Source organism: Macaca mulatta, chromosome 1, assembly GCF_049350105.2.
Source record: "Macaca mulatta isolate MMU2019108-1 chromosome 1, T2T-MMU8v2.0, whole genome shotgun sequence".
NCBI classification, from domain to species: Eukaryota; Metazoa; Chordata; class Mammalia; order Primates; family Cercopithecidae; genus Macaca; species Macaca mulatta.
Window position 1 is genome coordinate 26,873,732 of NC_133406.1, and position 20,840 is coordinate 26,894,571.

Consider the following 20,840-nt stretch of genomic DNA (forward strand, 5'->3'; position numbering starts at 1 on the left):
ACTGCAGAATGTATTTACCCTTCTCTTTTGGAAACGTATTCCGGAAGCGAAACCCTGAGTAATCGGAAGTGGTTAGGAGTGAGAGAGCTCCTGGATATGTGGAGGGCCTGGGCGGGCCGGCTTCTGAATGGAAGAGGTCTGTGAGAAGTTAGCCTGGTGATACCGATCCGAAGAGCCTATGAAGTGAAGTCCCCTGAAATACGGAGAATAAGAATCTTACAGGTAAATCCGAGGACAAGCAGGTATAACTAAGGATGTTGGAAAGGGACGGAGGTCTGGCTGGAGCTTGGTGGCCAGTAGCTTTGGATTTAGGGAACGATTGTTGTTCCGGGAAGGCTTTTTCAGACAGGAATGGAACTTCGGTTTCGACTTCCCGGGACAGCAAAGGTTGACAGACTTGTCGCTTCCCGGCCTATCGCTCTCATACCTGCTCACTCCCCCTACTTACTTCTTCACCCCCTCACCTTCATTTGGCATTTGCCAGCACGCACTCGGTGTGCCTGTATGTTTCGCAGAGCAACTATCAAGGGCAGTTTCAGGGATCGTTACTCTTACGAAGGGTTTTTTGGATACCTCTTTTCGGAGCAATAGACTGTAGTGTAGAAAAGTTTGTGACTGTTAAGAAAGTTAGTCGTCGGGTTCACTAATTGAACTGAGTTGTATCTAGTACTGAGAGCGATCTTTTTTTGTAGTGACACCAGTTGTCATCTAGTGTACAGTTTGTCATATTTATATCATTGCAGTAGCATCACCTTTTTATATGTTTTCTAGTAAATCTGAGTCTGTACTGTAGGCAGTGTGTACCTTTCTGAAAGCATGTGCTCAATATATGTTTCTCTTTTTACTTTTGGAGCTACACTATTTTAACTTTATTACCAAAAAAATATGAATTATGTTATCTTGAGTAATATTTTTTCTCGTTCGTTACACATCTAAACAGAAGCTCCTTTTTGATATGTGTGTGTGTGTCTGTGTGTGCATACGAATTGTGTCAGTATGTCTCCTAAGAAAGTAATTACTTTAAAATTCCTCTTGTCGTACGGATGACAAAAAACCACCACAGTAACTTCATTGCCATTGCTTGGCTAAAATTCAGGACACACTTCTGACAATTTAGAGTGTATTGGTGAGGATGGTGAAACGGAATATTTAGAAGTAAACCACCCCTATTTTTTTTTTTTGAGACTTTTAGTAGATGTAACAATGCCTTCTGGGAGAAAGGGATATAAGAGACATTTCGCTTTCTAAATGCATGTGTACTAAATACAGAAGCAATTAAAATATCATAACTTTTAAATTAGAGGTACTCAATGAATGTGTTTATATATTGTTTAAATTATTTCATATGCATACATTTCTAGGTTGTTCAGTAGAAGTCTTGGAGTGCATTTTCAGTGGTTAAGGGGAAAAAATGACTACTAAAAATTTAGAAACCAAAGGTAAGTGGCTTTTTTATAATTGTTTTTAAAACATGACATTTATGATGATGTGAAGGAACGTTTGAGCCAGATAACTAGATCTCATGGACGCCCTTGGGAATCATTTGTTATTTCAGATCCCTTTGTGTTTATTGTGTAGTGCAGTGTTTATATTTCAGTACTTTAGATGTACAAGTGAAATTTAACATCATTAATTAGAATTTATTAGGTGGCTGCTCTTAAACATTTAATGTTAATACAAAGTTTTTAACAGCTATATTCCCTATATGCTAGAAGATTAAGATTTAAATAAGAATATACATTTTTAAAGATTTAAGTAGATAGACAAAGCAACTAGGATGTATCAAAGATCTCTTTCATGTTGTATTACTTTGCTGGGGTTGCTGTAACAAAGTACCATAAACTGTGTGGCTTGAACAACAAAATATATTGTCTCAGTTCTGGAGGCTGGAAGTCCAAGATGAAAATGTCAACAAGGCTATGCTCCTTCAGAAGGCATTAGAGACACTCTCCTAGCTTCCAGTGGCTTGCTGGCAGTCTTTGGTGCTCCTTGTCTTGTAGACGTACCACCCTTATCTCTGCCTTCATATTCACATGGCATTCTCCCTGTGTGCATGTTTCTGGTCTAAATTTACCCTTTTTATAAAGACAGCAGTCATATTGAAAAAGGAACCCAGCCTACTCCTGTATGATTTCATCTTAACTAATTACATCTGCAGTGATCCTGTTTCCAAATGAAGTCTCATTCTGAGGTAGTGGGGGTTAGTACTTCAACATATAAAGATTTGGGGGACACAATTCAACCCCTAAATTGCTAAATACAGTAGTCACTTTTTAGTCCTAGCTAGTTTGTCCTCTCTAATATTTAATACTGTTGACCATTCCCTGCCTTTTGAGATACTTTCTTTTGATGACTTCCATGATGTCACTTTTATTTTCAGCCTACTCTGTAGCCTTTCACTGTCCAATGCAGTAATTATATGTGGCTATTTGATTTTAAATTAATATTTTCTAAAAATTAAAAATTCAGTTTCTCAGTGACACTTGCCAAACTTCAAGTGGTCAATAGGCAAATATGACTAGTGGCTATTTCAATCACTGAAGAAAATTATGTTGGACAGCACTGCTGAAGCTGTATCTCCTCTGTTTCTTTTTCAGCCTCCTCTCCTTCTTATTTTTCTTTTAATATCAGTGCTTTTGACCACTGTTTCTTTTCTACTGTCATGACTTCAGTAATTATCTATATAAATGACTTCCCAATCTATCTATATCCCTGATCTCTTTCCTTATGATTCATACTACTGCTTACTGGCCATCCTTACATAGCTATAGGCAACAATTTTAACATGTCCCATAGTGAACTTCTCCTGACCCAGCTTATTTTTTGGATGGGGTGAATTCTGCATGCTAGAACCATCAGTGAAAGATGGAAAACTGTTTTCTAGATGCCAGTTTTTCAGCAAGCTGACCTCCAGCAGCACACCCTCTCTAAAAGCAGGTTGAAATAAGTTTAGGAAACAAGGAAGAAAGATCATGCCCCTAAATATGTAATTGAATTTAATTCAACTGTGCAACAGCATTTCATAAGTCACCAGAAGGCTTTTATACCATTAGATAAGCAAGTCAGAGACTGTAAGGAAAGTAATAAACGGTGGATTAATGGGAAATAAGAGCAGTTAAATAATTAATGTGAAAGCAACCAACATGGTGCTTGTCAAAAAGCAAAAACTAAATACGATATTATGATTAGTCATTAAAAGTACTGGTAAGTCCTCAGTGAGATTAAGTTACTTTTTAATATTTATTATTACTTGTTTTTAATGAGGATTAGAGTTATAAGGTACTTTAACAAACATGATTTTTTGTGATCTTAATTATCCAGTAAGGTAAATAATTCTATTAGCCATATTTCTGTTTAATCTGTCATCTGATGTTAGTGAACAAAAGTTACTCGTATTGCATGGCCTGTGAAAAGGTGTACTTGGTTGACATTTGTCAGTTGTCTGTACTTCCTGTAACTGCCTCAGGAGATAAGTACAGTTGGTTTGGTAATAGCAACAGAACTTCCTCTCAGAAGACATTTGAGCAGTACTGTCATCATAAGAGGGATGTATCATGGCTGCTAGGGCTGTTTCTGAAAAGGAAACATACAGTAAATAGTAATAACTAGAAACTTAAAATCCAAAGCTTTTCTTGGATGTGGGATTAAAATTAAAAATAAAGCTATTGAAGTCAAATAGTTTAGTAATAGTAGACCAAATAGGAAGGTCTGAGATATTTAAATATTTTTGATTCCATAAAATAGTCTAACACTAGTTCTGTAGAATAATAGGTATTAGGTAAAAAAGGTATTCCATGAGCAGGTAAATTCGAGAAATGCTGTATTAAAAGAGAGGCTATAGGACCTCTTAAGAGTCTATAGTATAACTTTAATACTAATGTACACTGAAACTCCGTAGAGATGCAGTATGCAACATTGCCCACACTTATTTGACCAGAGAACTCTATCCATAGAGCCCTTGGTAAGAAGAATGCTTAGATTCCAGTTCAGTAAATCTTGATGTAACTCTTAAGTCCATTGTATGTAACTTATTTTACTAATTTAATAATAGTTAACTAAACTTTATTAGGTGAGATGAGTGACATTTAAAAAGATTCTTGATTTAAAATTACCACATGAGAATCCCTAATTTGTTTTAACTGTTTTATAACTGAATTTGTATATGTTCTGGAAAGTCTTTCAGACTATAACCAAGTTAGGAATTAATGATTCAGGGTAGAGGAAAAAAAATAAAGCAGTTTTTAAATGGGTTAGTTTTTGGATGTTAAAAATGAAACACTCAAGGTAGTCTATTAACAGATTAATAAACTTCAGTAAGCATTTATTCATTTTCTCTGTGACAAGCACCATTTTATTAGTTCATGATACGAAGATTAGGAGGCAGTCCATACCCTGAAGAGCTCCCAACAGTCTAGTCTACAAGAGAAACAAATTATTTTTGAAATATATACTACCATATTTGCATTACTCTAAAAGCACCAAGGGAGGGGAGAAGGATGAGGTTAAGTGCTTTGTCCAAGGTCACACAATACATAGCAGTAGGGACTTAAGTTATTTTAACTCAGACTCTAGTGAGTTAGAGTTCTTTTCACTACCCCATTCTGCTGACTTAGGTACCTCTCATCATAGATTGAAGTTTTATGAATAAAAGAGAAATATTTGTTCAATGACAGACTATGAAATTTTTTTTGCCTCAATATTCTAGAGCACGGGTTGGCAAATTGTGGCCCTCAGCCTCCTGAGAATATTTGCAATCAGTTTGATAATAGTGGACATTAACACTATTTAAGCCAAACAGTATCCTGAATTTAAAAAATTCTGTTCTTCCCATTATTAGACCTATGTTATCAAAAAACTGTATTCAATTATTGTTGTTATAGTTTGAATTTCATCGATAAATTTTTTTTCTCTTATTAAATACTTACATGGTATCCTCAATTTTACCTTTTGGTTCACAAAGCCTAAAATATTTACTCTTTGGTCCTTTACAAAAAAAGTTTGCCAGCTCCCATTCCAGAATGTTAGACTAGTGACCTTCTTTGTTCTTGCCGTACATTTCACCAATCCTGGTAGGCAATACGAATGAGCAAACCTTAGACATGTTTTAGTTCATTGATAATTGATCACAGGTGGAAGTAATGATAATGAATAATTTAAGGATTGTTTTGTTGGTTCCCTTCAAATAGTGGGGAAGAATAAGGATTAGTGTTTTTCTTGACTTAAGCATCACTCATAACTATGGAGCTGTTACCATAGGTCCTTGTCTTCCCACTTGAGATACGATAATTATTCATAAATGTGTCCTGGATTGTGCCTACTGCATATGTAATAAAGGTTTCTACATATGTCACAAGGAAAAATAGAATTATGAAAGTTACCAGGTGAGAAAATGTAAAGCCTTGGCTCTTCTGCCTGCTTACCTATGCACATTAGCTAGAATCATAGTTATTACTGAGAAGGAACGGTCATGTAATATATAATACAACTTTGATATTCATAAATGCTTGAGTAAGTAGAACAGTTTAAATAAAGTTAAGAGTAAATTGGAATAGAAACAAGTTGATTGAACTTCTTGATTTCCCAACAAGGTATTTTGTTCAAAAAGAGATTTCTGTTAAATACGTATTAATGATTCTTTGCCTTTTAAATTTAACATTAATCATTTTGTAATTTGTTCTTGTATCTCTGTTACTTAAAATTCCAGCTCAAAAATGTTACAGCTTGCCTAGAAATCGTATTTGACCATAATGGAAGTATCACACCTGTTTTTTATTTCCTCAGCCTCAGTGGGCCTGAACAATGGCTCTAGTGTGTATTTTTATTGTTGATGGCTTTTATTAATTTATAGTTAATACATGATTCTACGTTACTTCTTAAATGCCAGAATGTCTTATTGACAAAATTAGACAAGTTAGTTAAGTTTAGACAAATTTAAAATCAGATTTTAAGAATACAGGTGACTAGGTGTGATGGCTCACACCTGTAATCCAAGCACTTTAGGAGGCTGAGGCCAGAGAATTGCTTGAACCTAGGAGTTCAAGACCATTCTGGACAACATGATAAAACCCCGTCCCTACAAAAAAAAAAAAAAAATTACTTGGTCATGGTGGCACATGCCTGTAGTCCCAGCTACTTGGGAGGCTGAGGTGGGAGGATCACCTGAGCCCAGGAGGTCAAGGCTGCAGTGAGCTGTTTTTAAATGATTCAGTGGACATTCTCTTTGTCAGTGCTACCATGCTTTGTTTTAACTAATTTACCAAACCCAGCATGTTAGGCATTTATTTCACTTTCTGAAGTACTCCTTTGTTTACCTTTTTAAAAGTAGAGTCAGTCCCAAGGCCCAAGGGGTGTTTAAACTTAGCTTACATTTCATATAGAAATGACACTATTTTATTCTAATGAAAAATGTTTTGTAAAATAGAACATATTAACTATACCTCAGATATGTTTCCACCTCCTGTCTAATTAACATAACTCAAGATTCCCAGAACATCTCTACATGGGAAAAATTTGAAAAAAGTAAATCTGTTAATTGAATAAATAGTCCTATAGTCTAGCAATATAACTTTAGGATTTACATAAGAGAATGAAAGTCAGAATTATATTTTATGGCATTAAATAAATTTATTTCTCTCCAGATCAACATCCAAAGTTTATTAGGAGTTTATATAAATAATAATAAAAGCAATAGGACCTAACATTTAATGAGTGCTTACTGTGTCAAATACCATTCTAAACAGTTTACATGTATTCTTATTTATTTTTAAGTACTATATAAGTCATAGGCATTGAGCATGCAAATAAATAAATAGTAAGGACATTAGGCATAGATCCACAGATTACACTGGTAGAGTGATTTTGGGAGGCATTTCGGCCATACAGATCTTCAACAAACCCATTGATTTTATGCTTGGGAATTTATTTGAAAAAATAATTCAGAAGTTAAGAAAAATATGTAGGCATAAAAGTGTTCAATAAAGTCTTATTTATTATAGTGAAAAATTTGAAAGAGTCTAAATATTCAACAGTAGAATAATAAGAAAGTAAATGCTATATTAACTTATATTCTAGCCATAAAATAAAAAATATGTTAAGCTTACAAAATTTATTACAAGTATAAAAGGAATTCTGTTTTAAGTCTTTGTTTTAGGAGATTGTATTACACACATATATATATACACACACACATATATATACACACACATATAGAGAGAGAGAGAGTGTCTATAGTATGCCACGCATTTGATCTTATTACATATATATATATGGTTTGGTTGGACAGTGATGAATTCACTGAAGACCAATCAGTAGTTCATGATTGTCCTTAATGTTTCTATAGACATAAAATTTCTATTGAAATATTTTTATACCACTTATTGCACACTTATTATATATTATCGTGTAATACATTTTATCTTTTTATATGTATGTCCTGTCCCCTAAATTAGGTAGTAAATTTCTTAAGCATAGTGGTCTTACCTGATAGAATGTCTAGCCTACATTAGGTACCCAGCACCATGTTTGCTGCCCATGACCAGTCAAAGTTCATCATTCTAATCATTGTCACTGATCTGTGTGCTCCTCTTTTGTCCCTCCCCTTGTTATCATTCATTTGTTTATAACATATATATATATATAAAAAACATATATATATGAATACTACATGCAAGGCACTTTTTTGGGAATACAGTGCACTCAAATTGAAAGCCACTAGATGGAATGAGAGAACAATAAAATAACTGGGTATGATACGGTGAAAGTGAGGTATAAGGATGTTTAATCTGACAATTCAGTGTAGTTTCACTTCTGTAAGCAGGGCATAAACTGTTAGGCCTAAGAATAGGATTGAATCTTTTCTTAATACATTTTTCAGTGTAACATATATGTTGCTTCCTCTTACTACAAGAGTTCACAAAAACAGATGAATCTCTTATGATGTAGATGGTTTCAAATGTGCATATATATAGCTAACATTTATTTTTAACTAACATTATTGAGTGTCTACAGTATGCCAAGCATTTGATCTTATTACATTTTTTCTTACCAAAATTCTATAGCAAAGTTGTTATCATCTCTAGTTTGCAAATTAGGAAATAGAGATTCATGGAAGATTAAATTATTTACCTGGGGTTATACTAGGAAGTAAAAGTCAGAACCAAATACTCTGATTCCAAATCTCTGGTCTACTGAAGGAAAGTTTAAACATGTACCTTTTGTTGATACATGATTGTTTTGAAAATTACTTTTTCTCTGATTTTTTTTTTTTTTTGCATTCTTTTTAGTGCGAGTAATTTTGAATATAGGGTTTAGCATTTTCTTAGCAATTTCTTGCTTAGAAAATTTCTTAGCATTTTCTTGGCATTTCTTCTTGGTAAGTTTCTGTTTTGTTTCCTTTTTGTTAGTCACCCTTACTTCATCCCCAATCCGAGGAGCAGGAGATGGAATGGAAACTGAGGAGCCACCTAAATCTGTTGAAGTTACCTCTGGAGTCCAATCTAGAAAGCATCATAGTCTTCAGAGTCCATGGAAGAAAGCAGTTCCATCAGAGAGCCCAGGAGTTCTTCAGCTAGGGAAAATGCTCACTGAAAAAGCAATGGAAGTTGAAGCTGTAAGAATATTAGTTCCCAAAGCTGCTATAACTCACGATATCCCCAACAAAAACACAAAGGTTAAGTCTCTGGGACATCATAAAGGAGAATTCCTTGGTCAGTCAGAGGGAGTTATAGAACCTAATAAGGAACTCTCAGAAGTAAAGAATGTATTAGAAAAGCTCAAGAATTCTGAAAGAAGGTTACTACAGGACAAAGAAGGTCTTTCAAACCAGCTCCGTGTACAGACAGAGGTAAGAACAGCCTTAATTGATATAATGAGTGCTACTCTTTACGTCTGGACCTTTTGAATCTGCATGTTAGAAAACTACATTTCTTTATGGGAATGTCATTTATCCTAGCTTGTCATTTCTCTAAAACGCTTCCTCTTAAATTTCTCATTCTCTCTCAGTTCTCTAGAGATACTTTATATTGGGAACTTATACTCTAAACCTCATTGAAGATGGAGGTGTGAGGTGCTTTGGACAAGACCACCAATAAGTTACAAAAGTAGGTTACAATTATAAACTGCCAGACCAAATATTGACCAAGTCAGGCGTAGTAATTGACCAGCAGTCCTTGTTTTAAGGATCCATAAGTTTCAAGTATTTTTGCCTGTGTGTACAGGATACTTGGAATAAAGAGAAAGGTGGTATAACTTACTGTGTCTTCATTGTAAATGAAAAAAATCTGTATTGCTTAAGGGTGTTGCTTTAATCTTTGCATCTTAGTAAAAATTGCCTTGCCCCTTCCCTTGTTTCCCTATTAGACCATACGTCTTTTGGCTAGATACAAGTCTTCTTCATAAGTGAGACCATGGTTAGTGGTTTTTATCCAAATAATTTTTAAATAACTAGTTTCTCATTACAAAATGTAGTACAAATTTATGTTGTAAAAATTTTAGAAAATACAGAAAAACACAATGAAAATAGTGCCACCTGAATCATTTCATCCAGCTGTACCTGCATAACCATATACATTGAGTTCACTTAGTGTTATAACCCACTTTTTTCAGTTATTAATGTTCTGCCATGTCACAGAATATTCTATTACAATGTCATTATTAATAGCAACAGTGTTCTTCAATAGCTATACCATATACCAATACCCATTATTGGATATCTGTTTTGATTTTTTGCTGTTTTCAATAATGATGTAAAGAACATACTTAGAAACATACTGGATTACTTCCTTTGCTTTATTTTTTAAAAGTAATTTCTTAGGATGCAATAGACTAACTTATACATATTGAATAAAAAACATAAGACATTCTAAGTCATGTTTTTTATCAAAATGTATTGGTTTTGTTTTAATTTTTTTTCCTGTAAGTGTTGACTGGAACTATTTGTTATTTTCATAATGATTTTTACTCTTATTACAAGAAGCTCAGTTTATTACCACATGGACTGTGGATATAGATGTATAGAGAGTAGTGGAGAGATATGGTTTGTATATCGTACAGAACTTAAATATTTAATTTTACTTTTTGATAGAGACTTTAAGTCACGGAGGTCCAAAATTACACAGAAACACAGTCTCTTTTTGTTAATTTTGTTACATTAAAGTTAGTGATATTACTTTGAGCTTGTTGTATTGATTATGTTCTCTTCTAGGTAAATCGTGAGTTAAAAAAGTTACTGGTGGCTTCTGTTGGGGATGATCTTCAGTATCACTTTGAACGTCTAGCCCGTGAGAAAAATCAGCTTATTTTAGAAAATGAAGCCCTAGGTCGAAACACAGCTCAGCTTTCTGAACAGTTAGAACGTATGTCAATACAGTGTGATGTATGGCGAAGTAAATTCCTTGCAAGCAGGTATTTTCTACAGCAAATAGTATTTCATTTCCTAGGTTTTGCTCCATCAGGTTTTTGATCTATAACACAAGAAAGTAGATGGTAATGTGAAAATTTCTGACTAAGGTCATCAAAGTACTTCATTTGAGATGTGGACTCTCTCTCCTCTGGATAGTCACACAGTCTTCCTAAATGGAGAAGTGACATAAGGATCATCCCTTATTCCCGAGTTCTAGTTTACTGTATAGTAAAAATACAGTGTTTAAGACTGAAACAAAACTGTAAATTCAGACGTCTAGTAAACATTAAAATCACAAAAAGTCAAACTAAATTATTTTTCTCCATTTAAATATTTGAACTCCCTAAGATAATATTATTCATTCTAAATGCTCTCTTCTCATAGTTCTTTTAACCATATAATAAAGCTTCTCAACCTTTTTCTCTCCGTGCACAAATAGAAAATTATAACATTTTTATGACATACTGGATGAGGCTACTCTCATATGGCGGCGAAAATGCCAGGGTCCTCATCCAGGCCTCTCGACACACTGGTGGTTGGGAAACTCTGCTATATAGTATGATTCTTTGTCTGTTTATCCCCTCCCTGCCTCAATTTACAGTTACCGGATAACAAGATCTGGATGTTATCCATTTTTGTATTTCTGGTACTTAGCAAAATACTTTACAGAGTATGTTTAATAACTGTTGATTTAAATTGAATCATCTGGAGATTTCTCACAAAACAGCCATAGGTTTACAGGGTGTATTTGAAGAACCATTGATTGTGATTAATACATTTTTAGGAAAATGTTTTTTTCATGTCTTAATATCTCTGACACTTTTTAGTAGTTGTTCACTCTCTTAACAGTGTTTCATTTATCTCCTAATTGTGCTAGTTCATTATGCTATTTGGAAAAATGAACTATTTATTCACTTAGAATGAAAGTTAATTGAGTTGATTCTTACTGAACATTTTTTAAGAGGCAAATCATGCATATATTATACAAATTACTGCAATATGCAACTTTTTAACATTCTGATCAACACCAATAGTAACATTTCATTAAATTTTTAAATAAAAATTAAATACGATTTTATTGGTATTTTAATTGATGTAATCTTCTAATGTCAAAATTGTTTTCATTTTGAGGAATTTGGTAGTAACTGCAGTCTCAGACTTAAATTTTAATTTTAAATTTTTCAGCTGATTAACCATACTTGAACATTTTGCTTCAATTGCATCAGTAGAAAATTGGTTAAATAAAATTTTGTGTATCCAATCAGTAGAAAACATGAAGCTAATTTTTGAAAAAAGGGAATGAGATAGCTCTATATGTGCTAATATGGAAAAGTCTCTAAGATAAATTATTAAATGAAAAACTAAGATTTAGAAAAGTGTGTATTCAGTATCTCTTTTTGTAAATAAAATGGATAAATTTATTTTAACACATATGTATATGTTGAAACATACATAAATTATTTTTTTTGAGAAGTGTAAAAAAACCTTGTTGGCTGCATATAAAAGAAGGATAGGGATGCTGGACATGAGGAAAGACTTTATATAAGTCTTTTTATATCAATATTTTTCTGAGGGCAAAGAGGTAATTGAGTGTAAGAAGATAATTTTGTTTGCCTCTTTAAGTTTTTCTGTGTTTAAAAACATTTAATAATTTTTTCTTTCAAATTTTGGTCAATCTAGAGTAAGATTGAGATGTACTCCAAAAGTCATTGTATAGGAAAGTTGAGTAACTTTTGCCTTTGTCATTGTCTCAATGAATATTTTAACTGAATCCTTTTAATGAACTCTAAGCTCATAAACATTTTTAGTGTTCTTCAGTCAAAATTTAAAAACTGTGAAGTAACTATACTATGTTAAATCTGTTAGCTTCTGAAAGTGACAGTCACAAAGTAGTATATTCAATTTTTTACACTGTATTACTGTCAGCAAATTTATATGTAAGATTTTAATCTTTTTCAGGGTAATGGCAGATGAGTTAACCAACTCAAGAGCAGTTTTACAGCGTCAAAACCGTGATGCACACGGGGCTATACAGGATCTCCTAAGTGAACGGGAACAGTTTCGTCAAGAAATGATAGCTACCCAGAAGTATGGCACTTGTTTACATTCTGAACTCTTCTGCTTTCTCCTGCAAATTATGTTATTGTACTTTTGTGTTTGTTTGTTTGTTTTTGTTTTTGGTGTGTCTACATTTGATAACTTACTGAGCATATACTTTTAGTAGCATTTTAAAATAGATGCTCTGGGAGGGAGGAGGACTAAAAAAATAGAAGGCATGCTTTTCACATTCTTAATTGGGGAAATAATTAGTTATGTCTGTATTAGAAGGATTCTCTGGATTTAAAAGCAATTGCTGGTTATAGTTGTAGTCATACAGTTTTTGGTAGAAGCCAAGGAGTGTACCTGTCTCTCCTGTGGAAGGAGATATTTTTGAAGACTTCCTGCAGTATTAGAGCTTATTTTCATGTCCATATACTCCAGAACTATCAAAATTGATGGTCTTCCTTAAAAGCCTTTTGCATTTTTATGTAGTTGATTTATTACAGATAGAATCAGTAAGTGTCAAAGAGCAAATTATAGGGGACACTAGAAGAAAGAACACACAAGAAACCTCTAGCCAGTTTAATCGGGAAAAAAAGAGAAGATATACATTACCAGTATCAGGAATGAAGGGGGGGGTACAATATAGACTCTATACACATAAAAAAGATAATACAGAAATGTTATGAACAAATCCATGTCAATAAATTCAGTAATTTAGATGAAATGGACAAACTCCATGAAAAACAAACTACCAAAGGTTACTCAAGAACAAATAGATAACCTGAATAGCCCTAACCTGTTAAAACAAATATAATTTATAGTTAAAAATTAAATATTTTCCAGTAAAGGAAATTCCAGGTCTAGATGGATTCACTGATGAATGCTAGTAAACATCTAAAGAAGACATAAAACCAAATTTACAAAAATTATTCTAGAAAATAGAAGAGAAGGAAACAATTTCCAGCTCATTTCATGAGGCCAGCATTATCTTGATACCAGAACCATTAGCCAAAAACCACCAACTAATATCTCTAATTGACATAAATGCAAAAATCCTTAACAGAATTTTAGTGAATCAAATCCAACAATACATAAAAAGTTTTATACATTATGACCAAGTAAAGTGAATCCCAGGAATTGTAGATTGATTTAGCATTCAAGAATCAATTAATGTAACTCACCAAAAAAGAAAAACTGTATGAATATCTCCATAGTTTCACAAATTATGTAAGTAGTTCCTATACTAAAAGGTGAGAACGAAAAGAAGTACTATTTGTTAAATGATTTTCAGGCAACAACCTAGTAGATTAACATATGCTTTCTGTAGTCTAACTTACTGGACTAAGACATCCAAATTTATGGAACTCTGAGAGAGAAAGGGATCAGGGAAAGATGTTATATAATTTCAGAAATATTTTTATTACTTATTTACTATTATTAATTTTTACATTTTGCTCTCTTACTAATGGCCAGTGTTCATGTGTGTTCTATGCAGATTATTGGAGGAGCTCTTAGTCTCTTTGCAATGGGGAAGAGAGCAAACTTACTCCCCTAGTGTACAACCCCACAGCACAGCAGAGCTAGCATTAACAAATCACAAGTTGGCAAAAGCAGTAAATTCTCATCTTCTGGGAAATGTTGGCATTAACAATCAAAAAAAGATTCCATCAACAGTTGAATTCTGCAGCACTCCAGCTGAGAAAATGGCTGAAACGGTAAAATATTTTCTCTTTTGTGATCTGTGGAACTTCTAAGACTGTCCTCTTACTGAAAGGTGACATATTATCATGGAAAGTGTTTGGCATTAGGAATTAGGAAATGTGGGATAAACCACTCATGCTATTGAGTGTGTTATCTTGGAGGAAATTATTTCCTCTTCTGAACTTTAATATTTTCTAACACTACTATTCTATTTTTAAGGACAAAAAAAGTAATTGTTTTGAAAGAGGTCCTATGTTTTAGCTATTGAGTCACTGATAATCCTTTTCTTGAGTTCATTTTGGTATAAAAACCACTGCATAGAATTTTTAATGTAGTAGATTAAATCAGTATATTAATAGATTAGATTACTTCTGATCTAAGCAATTACTTAATTCCCACATATAGATGGAAATGTATCAAGTACTACAGAACAGATAGTATAGTCCTGGATGAATTCAAGGTCCATGCAGCTGGCTTGTCAAATACTCATCTCACATTTCTGTGACAACAACCAAGTTCACCTTCATTACAGCTCCCATGTCCCCATCCTGGGTCACTGCCAGTCGCCGTAACTTTTGCACTATTAAAATCTTCAACTCAACATCTCTCTCTCTCTCTGTGATCTGTGATCTCAACTTTTTTTCTTTCCAACTCTGATTCTTCATTCTGACTCCCTGGATGTGAACACATCTTTGATCACATAATTGTTTTTATTCCCTCGCTCCCTGTGTTTTTTTCTGTATCTCATCAGCTCACTCTTCTAGTTTCTCGTCCGGCTTTAGCTTGCCTAGACTCTATTCATAAGTGCCTTACTGCCTTATCTTCCTCTCCGAGTACGCTGAAAACCCCAGTCCTGTGTCAGTTCAGCTGTTTGCCTTTTTGTTTCAGTACCCGTCAAATACTACCTCACATTCAGCAGATGACTTTCCTGCCTAATCCACAGAAGAAAAAGGGGACAGAGGCAGAAAACTGCCTGAAGGTCTCATTTGACATCTAGAAGCCTATCTGTATGGCAGCATACATTTCTCTGAGAGGAAAAGGTGTCCTTCCTCTTCTAAGCATACCTCCCCTCTAGGCTCTGGCTTCCCCCTCAACAGTTATTCTTTCTCTGTGTTGGTTCTTTCCTTTTGGCTTAAGAACATGTCCAAGCATCATTCATCTAAAAAAGAAAAATCTTCCCTCTATTGTAAGATCTCCGGATATGGCTTTATCATCTTCCCTTCACATCCAAGAATCTTGGACAAGTTGTCCATACATGTTTGTATTTACACACCATCCATTCCTCAATTACTACCATCACTTACATCTGTAGACTTCCTGCCCCACTATTCTCAGTAAGTACTCTTAAAAAGGTCATGAACTTTTACTATCATATTATACTGTATCAAGCATTCCTTCCTTGAAACTCCCTTGACCTTTGTAACATCACTCTTTCTTGGCCCTCTCTGAACTCTTTCTTCTTCATAGACATTTTTCCTCCTTTGGATGTTGATGCTTCATAGGAATCTGTTTTCCCCTTTTCAAAATCCCTTCATTTCCTGAACCCTGTACTCTTGCAATGATTCACTACTTTTGTGACCATTCTTTCTAAGTGTTTGAGGGGGAGGGGCATCCTCTTCCTATGACCCCTCTTGAGCTTTCTTAACATAACATACTTTCTGTATTCTCTTGGTGTTATTCTGTTACCATAGCTTTATGCTTGTGACTCTTCCATCTCAGACTTTTTTCTGAGTCTGAGAGATTTATATCCAGCCAGGCATTTCCATCTACTTGTTTCACAGATGACTAAAACTAGAACCTCTTTTCTCCTTGCTTTTGCATTTGTACACCCCCCACCCTAAAAATCTCCTCCTTTTCCTGTACTCCCTGTCTTGATGAATTATACCTACTCTATAGTGCTGTTTTCAGATTTCCATAAAAAACACATATAAAGCCTGTAGCAGTTTCCAACATATTGTAATTTCTCAATAAATGGTAGCTATCATTTTTACTATTTCCTTCATTCCCCTAGTCCTGTTGATTTTACAGATCTTACCAGTTTTTTTCTAATTTATCCCCTTTCAAGTTCAAACACCTGACTTCCAGCCTAGCCCACTGCAGTTACCTCCTCACTGATACCCTTCCCTGCTTCTTAGCTGCTCCTGCCCTCCCACTACTGCCAGAGAGTTATTTCAGAAGGCCATTTCAGTCATCAAACAGCTCCCAGTTTCCCTCATTATTGAATCAGAATTCATTCATACTGTATAGAAGGCTTTTTATAATCTTTTTTCCATCTCCCCTTCTCAAGAATCATTTCCCAAGTGTCACTACCCACTGCATTTCACATTCCAGCAGGGTTTAACCACTTTTCATGATGCACATAGGCCGTTGTATCTCATGCCTCTGTACATACTTTTTCTTGTCTAGACTGCCTTCTCCGCACCTCTTTTGTTGCCCAACCTCTATACCACCTTTAAGAACCTGCCTTCTCTGAATCTTGCTGGCAATCTGAAGTGTTCCTTCTCCAGCCTTCCATTGTACTTTGCACTTATATCTATAATTGCCCTTTACCATATTAAATTATAATAGTTTGATTTTCCATCCCTCTCCCAAACTGTAAACTCCTAAAGGGCTGGGGACTTTGTGTTTTTATGTTTCCTCAAGGTCTAGCATAATCCTTTGCACATAGTAAGTGCTCAGCTACTTACTGAATGAGTCAGTACCTAAAATTAATCATTTTTATCCAAAACTTTGTTTCTCCTTTTCTATTCTCTTTGTTGGGAAATTGTGTCACTGCCTACTTAGTTGCTGCCAGTAGCATTTGGTGTAGTTGACCACTCCCTCTTTCTTGAAATACTCTTTCCTAGGTTTATATAACCTTATACCGTACAGGCTATTCTCTTTTATCCATCCATTTTATTTCACTAGACCATGTTAGGTATCCTCAGGGCTTGATTTAGATCCCCTTCTTCTCCCAGTCTTTTATCCACCACATTTTCCTATTCAATAAAACTGACAGCCCTTCTTCCTTAGTGTCTCTTAAACTTTTCAGTCCCGTTGCTTCAAGGTACCATCATTTCTTAGCTAGATTATTACAATAACCTCCCTTTTTCTGTTCTTCTTATGTCTGCTTATGCATACTGCTTCCTCCATCCCCCATACTGTGTATAGAATGATTTCTCTGAAAGGCACCCTGCATAAAATCCTTCCCCATCACTTTCAGGCTAAAATACAGAAACCTTTCTGTTCATATTAGTGTGTCAGTCTCCTGCTCCTGAATTCCCTCAGCATTTTGTTTCACTCTCTCTCTCTAAAGACCTGCAATGTAATAACATCTTTATAGTATTTGAGAACTTATTTTCTCTTCTAAATTTGTAAACAACATTAAGGTAAGCCCTTCATCTTTGCTTATCCTCTAGCACAAAACCAAATTCCATAAAAATAGAAGGATCTCAAAAATTAAATTGAAAAAGCAGTCTAGTTGAAAAATAGAGGTGCTAAAGTAAGTTGATGGCTCTTAAATAATGCCAGGACATTCTTAGAGTACTGATGGCTCTTTGGGTTTGGTGGTAACTTAGAAGGGAAAAAAAAAATCTGCAGGACCACATAACCGCTAGGGAAACAGGCATCACCAGCCATTCCAGAAAGCTGCTTTGAACAAGCCTTATATAAGAAAGAGAGAAAGCACTTTTCCTGATTCATTTCACAATTCTTTCCAATTGCAGTGCTTGTTACCTTTGTACCATAACCCAAACACATCATGTGGTGATGATTAGGAAAATATGAACATGTGAATCGAGAGCTGTGAGCCAGGCACGTTATCCCTGCCCTTAACTGGAGAACTTTTTTCAGCTCAAGAGTTCCTGTTTTGGGTCTCAGTGAAGGAGACAGATTAGGAAAAATCAGAGGAGAAGAAGAATTAGGAGAGCATTGTGTTGTGGAATCCAGGAAACAAAAACATGGCTGTAATCATAAAATACTGCATATAAATTAGAGAAATGAAAAGCCATTGATACTATAAATGAAAAGTTATCAAGGATTTTGAAATATCATTTCCATAGAAGAATGGATCCTTCTATTTTTATGGAATTTGGTTTGGTGCTAGAGGATAAGCAAAGATGAAGGGCTTACTTTAACATTGTTTATAAATTTAGAAGAGAAAATAAGTTCTCAAATACTAAAGATGTTATTACATTACAGGTCTTTAGAGAGAGACAGAAACAAAATGCTAAGGGAATTCAGGAGCAGGAGACTGACACACTAATATGAACAGAAAGGTTTCTGTATTTTAGCCTGAAAAATATAGAAATCTTGATTCTGAGCAGTTGAATGAAAGATTGAAGAGGGGAAGTAGTAAGTCCATTTTGGTTAAGGAAAAAAAAAAATTGACATCACTTAATGATATAATTGACATATAAAAAAACTGACATCACTTAATGATATAACCTCATTTTCTTCTCTGTTTTCCTGCTTTCCTACCAATATCTGTGAAACATTAATGTCATCATTTAAAAATATATGTAACCTAGATAATCTAGTAATTAGACATCAATGTTAAATTTACAGCTTAAGAAAGGAAGTAAGTTGTCTTTTCAATCAGATTCGTCATTCAGTTTTTATAAGTTACATATTAATGAAGTGGAACTTTATAGGTAGGTATACATCAATGAAATCATAGGCTTTTACTATCTATATTGCATACTTCTGACATTATATCTTATTTTCCTTAGGTTCTAAGAATTTTAGATCCAGTTACCTGTACAGAGGGTTCACCAGATAATCCATTTTTTGAGTCTTCATCAACCACCTTACTTGCTGCAAAGAAAAATATTGGACGATTTCATCCCTATACTAGATATGAAAACATAACTTTCAATTGCTGCAATCACTGCCAGGGAGAACTGATTGCCCTTTAACAGTCAATATGTTGGAGGCATGCTAAGGTACTTGCTCATTACCCAAGAGTCATTATTATTTGGGAACTGGGGTTCTTACAATGCTAGAAGTAATATCACTTCCTATTTACAAAATGTATACACCCAAAGATGTTTTATGTATTAGACTCCAGATTACCCTTTCTTAATAAATATCTCAGGGTAAGTAAAGAAACTGTATAGATATATTTAAAATAGAGAATACTTTCCAAGCAATACATGATACTTTTCCTAAAAGACTCTAAAAGAAAAAGATTCTGCAACTCTCTTTTAAGCACTAAATTATTGTTTATCTTGCTGGATATTTTATATGAACAGTGTTTATTTAGATGCACTAAAGCAAAGGTAGGCAAACTACAACCATGGGTCAAATATGGCCACACCCATTCATTTGCTATTGTCTAAGTTGCTTTTGCATTACAACTGCAGAGTTGAATAGATGCAGCAGATCCTTTACAGAAAAAGTTTTCTGACCCCAACTCTAAAGTAACTGTAGTAGGAAGCTGGAGGACTTTCTTTCCCTTTATGGTAATTTTTTGAGCTACAAAAGAGCCTTGCAGAAATGGATGAAGGGATTAATCTTTTAAAAATAAATGCTATATGATAAAAAAATATTTTAGAGCCAAATTAACAGGTACTTCAGCAAAACATGCTAATTTTATGCAGGGGATTCTGTATTCGGAATGGACACAATCTGACATATATAAAAGAAACAGATTATTAACTATTGACTCTTATTTAGCAAATGCAACAGACAAGAATATCCAACTTGATATTTATAAAAGGTAGACTTTTTCTAAAACAGTATATAAGCTCAAAGAAAAAAATGCAATCTATCAATTAATATATATTATGTAATATATATTATTGTGTATTTATGATTAGCCATCATAAATGCCCATTGCTTGGCCTTTAAGAATAATCACATAATATTTATATCAAATTATACAAATTTGTTGCAGAAGTGCCTGTCAGAGAAATCATCAAAAGACAAACCTGGTCAAATAATAGTAATTGTAATGTCTATGATTTTTTTTTTGTCTGACTCATCTGAGTTATATTTAGTTTTCAAGTAGCAATAAATTTATCTACCTTCTTTATTGTGACTATTCCTTTTTTCCCCCAGAATTAGTGCTTTGATTTAGGTCTTTGTCTAGCTTAACTACTTCCAATTGATTCTTCAGCCTTTTCTTTTAGGTTTACTTACTATAAAAGTCTCAGAAGAAAACATAAGGGGAAAGCTTCACGACATTGTATTTGGCAATGATTTTTTTGAATATGACAACAGAAGCACAGGCAACAAAAGAAAAAATAGATAAATTGAATTTCATCAAAATTTCCAATTTTTGTGCATCAAAAGAGGAGTGAAAAGGCAACACAGAGAATGGGAGAAAATGTTTGCAAATCATATCTCTGATAACCGTCTAGTGTCCAGAATATATAAAGCACTCCTACAACTCAACCACCAAAAAACAACCCAATAAAAATTAGCAAAGGGGCTGGGCATGGCGGCTCATGCCTGTAATCCCAGCACTTTGGGAGGCTGAGGTGGACGGATCACCTGAGGCCAGGAGTTCAAGACAAACCTAGCCAACATGGTGAAACCCCATCTCTACTAAAAATACAAAAAATTAGTTGGCATGGTGGTGGGCGCCTGCAATCCCAGCTACTTGGGAGGCTGAGGCAGATAATTTTTTGAACCTGGGAGGCGGAGGTTGCAGTGAGCCGAGATCACGCCACCACTGCACTTCAGCCTGGGCAACAGAGTGAAACTCTGTCTCAAA

General features: G+C 34.4%; 1 protein-coding gene across 1 annotated transcript; it reads left to right on the forward strand.

The window, feature by feature from the left end:
- The first annotated feature begins 64 nt into the window (after positions 1-64).
- Positions 65-20,152, forward strand: BLZF1 (basic leucine zipper nuclear factor 1). The gene is made up of 7 exons (XM_015125013.3): positions 65-222; positions 1,362-1,439; positions 8,403-8,842; positions 10,202-10,401; positions 12,359-12,487; positions 13,938-14,157; positions 18,853-20,152. Exons 2-7 carry the CDS (start codon positions 1,412-1,414, stop codon positions 19,036-19,038), a joined length of 1,203 nt encoding a protein of 400 aa, XP_014980499.2. The 5' UTR covers positions 65-222; positions 1,362-1,411; the 3' UTR covers positions 19,039-20,152.
- Positions 20,153-20,840: the final 688 nt, after the last annotated feature.